The sequence below is a fragment of the Macaca nemestrina genome, chromosome 13 (genome assembly GCF_043159975.1).
Source record: "Macaca nemestrina isolate mMacNem1 chromosome 13, mMacNem.hap1, whole genome shotgun sequence".
In the NCBI taxonomy this organism is placed as follows: Eukaryota; Metazoa; Chordata; class Mammalia; order Primates; family Cercopithecidae; genus Macaca; species Macaca nemestrina.
Window position 1 is genome coordinate 74,784,155 of NC_092137.1, and position 2,985 is coordinate 74,787,139.

Consider the following 2,985-nt stretch of genomic DNA (forward strand, 5'->3'; position numbering starts at 1 on the left):
ATTCTTTGGATTTTTTTTTTTAAATATCTCACTTGTTCAATCCTGCAGCAGCCACTGTCCAACTCCAGCCTTCTCACCACCGCTGAATTAGGACATCTCCTAAGAGGCCCGCACCCGCACTGTATGCTGCAGCACACAAGGACAGCTGAGACTCCCCTCGAGGAAGGCTTCCCATCACCAAAAAGAGTGGTGGGGGAGGCCTGGTTTCACACATATAGGGATCCTCTACCCTTCTCCTTTGGCAAGACATTGAGGACCCATGGCCATAGAGCACAGGTCCTTCTTCACAATGAAACTCAGGATTTTTGAAGAAGGCAGGACACAGCATGAGTGTGAGGCAGGAAGAATAAGGAAGAGAGGTGCTTTTTAAAAGTTTTTATTTCAAAAAATAAAGCTGCAGTTCATTTCACATAAATATCTGGGGAGGGAAGGGGAGTGGGATGGGGTGGGGGCTTGGCCCCTACCTCCTCTTCTCTTTCACACTGTATTGTAAAAGCAAAGGGGATGGCTAAGGAGAGAATGAGGAAGTAGTAGTCAGTGGGGAGTATTATTATATTATCCAAAGGGCCCCTCAGCCCACCCTTCCCCTGCAGACTGTGGGTTGGTTGGGGGGAGTCTGAAGGGGGGTGAAGCCAGGGAGGGTGGCCTGGCTTACCTTGCCGAACCAGCGGGAGAGCCATATCTGCTTCATTGTCATGTGATCAGGGAGAACTTCATTGTCAAAAAGGAGCTGCACCTAGGAGGGAGATGGGGGTATAATTTTAGGAACTTTCTGGCAGGTCAAAAACTACCCTCATCCACCCTAGACTTTGTCCCTCCTTTCTTAGCCCCTTCTCCCCTCCAAGAAACCAACTGTGAGACTACTCACATGCTGAGGGTTTAGCATCAAGCGGTGACACAGGACCCTCCGGAGATGGCGTACCTCAGCTCTAACAGAACATCGGACATACTTGTTCTGGGAGCAGGGAGGGGAGGGAAGAGGGCAAGGTGTGTGAGGGAAGGGCCATGGGAGGTGAGTCTCCTTAGAGAGGCCCTCCCCTCAGCCCTTCTCACCTGCAGGACGCTTTTATTCTTGTCTTTGCCAGAACTGGGGGGAAATAGACACAGGTTAGGGAACCCTATCTTTCCTCCTCTCCCCCACCCAGAGCCATGATATACTCTCTTCAAGGGGATAGGTACTCACTGCTTGGCCTCTCCCCCATACCCTCCCTGGCTCTGGGTCATTGGCACTGTCACCTTCTGCAACCCCTGACCTTCTCCTACCTCAGCCGCTCCAGGCACAGGTTCAGCTGCTCATCATAGCGATAGTAGTGGGCTTTAGAGTGGTCAAAGCTGCTGAAGGGGAGGCCAAGGTTGCTCAGTGCTGGCTCTGAGAAAGATAGGGTAGTGAGGTGGCTGGTGGCACACATTCCATACTCCTCTTTCCCCAGAGAGCAAAACTGGGCAAGAAGAATGCTCTGGGGGCTTTACTCTCCCGCGGCCAAGGACATACCTTCCCCACTGGGCTGGGTGACCCGGTCCAAACCTCGGGACTGGTAGAATTCCCGAATCCGTTTCTCTTCACCTAGAAGAAGGTGAAATATGAGAATAAAGTATTAGCCCCTCCTCACTCTTTGTCCTTCCCTCATCTTTGGCCTTCTGCCTACGTGATTCCTACCAAAGCCCCTGTCACCTCAAGCTGCCACTCAGCAATTAGTCCTCAAGAAGCCCCTCAAAGTCAGGTTAGTCACTCACTGTCTTGCAAGCCAGGCACCAGCTTGTACACGATGTCCTGCATGACCCGGTCCAGTTTGAGGTTGAGCAGTGGCTGTGTCTCGTGGATCTTAATGTTGCACATGGGGCAGTACTTGCTAGTTTGGAGGTACTTCACAATACAACTCTTGCAGACTGCAGGAAAAGAAAAGTAGATTCTCAGGCCCTCTGGAAACTGGATTCATGGGCTGGGTGGGGTGCCTGGATTCGTGGGGCAGGCCGCACAGAAGCTGGCAGTCGGCTTGGTGAAGACTAGGGACTGGAAGAACTAGGCAGTCTCCAAGGCACTCACAAGTATGAAGACACTCTGTGATGGTGGTGGCATCCACGAAGTAGCCGGCGCATAGGCAGCAAACAATGTGTTCATTCAAGTCTTTGATCTTCACTCGAACTTCCTCCTGAATATACACCCTCCGTCACCAACCATCCACCCTCAGCCCCCAACCCGTGCGCCTTCCCACTCTGGGGGTCGCCTCCTTCATCACATTCCACGGCCAAGCCCCGCGTCCTGCGCCATCAGCCGGGGATGAGCTCCAGGGGGCTGGCACTCCCCCTCCGCCCAGCAGAGGGCTCCGCGCACAGCGGGGGCTTCCCTCACGTGGACTCGCCTGACCCTCCTTTCCCAGGGGAGACTACACGACGTCGGCGACACAATGCGCAGGCGTCCTAAGCGGAGTTTGGCAACCCGATCGCAATCACGCAGGCGCACTGGGTACTCTGTCTCTGCGCAGGCGCACTGGGCGCCCGGCCAGCCACCGCCCGTCCTTTAGCCCGCCCCAGTTCGCACCGCTGGCCGACCACAGCAGTAACCCTGCCGCCCTTGCACCTCGTTCCGTAGCGGGTCCATCTTGTACACTGACTGGAGCTGGTTCCGAAGCCTCATCGCGATCGCAATCTGGCCCCCCTGAGGAGACGCCATCTTAAAGGCTGATCCCAGCCTGCCACTTCCGGTGCCGCCTGCAGGGCGGGACTTGTCTCCCAGCAACGAGGTTCTAGGTCTTTTCGGATTCGCTCACCCTCTGTAAGGCCCCGCCCACGTTCCTTTCTCCCCGTGTGCTCACCTGAGCCCCACCGGCCCCTCCCCTCCTCAATCCGTAATTAAGGAGTGGTGGGGGGGCATAGGGAAGGGTCCTATCTCTTCAGCCTCCTGTAGAACTCATCATAGTAGACCCTAAGCGACCTCAAGACTAACTTTTGGAGCCTGCGAAAGACTGCCCCCTCCTACCCCCAAAG

At 55.1% G+C, this 2,985-nt stretch overlaps 1 protein-coding gene across 1 annotated transcript; it reads right to left on the reverse strand.

The window, feature by feature from the left end:
- Positions 1 to 360: 360 nt before the first annotated feature.
- Positions 361 to 2,762, reverse strand: LOC105465300 (polycomb group ring finger 1). The gene is made up of 9 exons (XM_011713692.3): positions 2,579 to 2,762; positions 2,045 to 2,150; positions 1,735 to 1,887; positions 1,493 to 1,564; positions 1,264 to 1,369; positions 1,054 to 1,087; positions 869 to 955; positions 656 to 736; positions 361 to 508 (listed from the first exon to the last, which is right to left on the reverse strand). Exons 1-9 carry the CDS (start codon positions 2,669 to 2,671, stop codon positions 461 to 463), a joined length of 780 nt encoding a protein of 259 aa, XP_011711994.1. The 5' UTR covers positions 2,672 to 2,762; the 3' UTR covers positions 361 to 460.
- Positions 2,763 to 2,985: the final 223 nt, after the last annotated feature.

Bases quoted from the DNA above. Each gene is read 5' to 3' on its own strand.
- LOC105465300 (XM_011713692.3), bottom strand. From the start codon at position 2,671: ATGGCGTCTCCTCAGGGGGGCCAGATTGCGATCGCGATGAGGCTTCGG. The intron at 1,088-1,263 runs GTAGGAGAAGGT...ATTTCCCCCCAG, and splicing joins CTGTGCCTGGAGCGGCTGAG to TTCTGGCAAAGACAAGAATA. The intron at 509-655 runs GTAAGCCAGGCC...TTCTCTCCTTAG, and splicing joins TCTCCCGCTGGTTCGGCAAG to CCATCCCCTTTGCTTTTACA.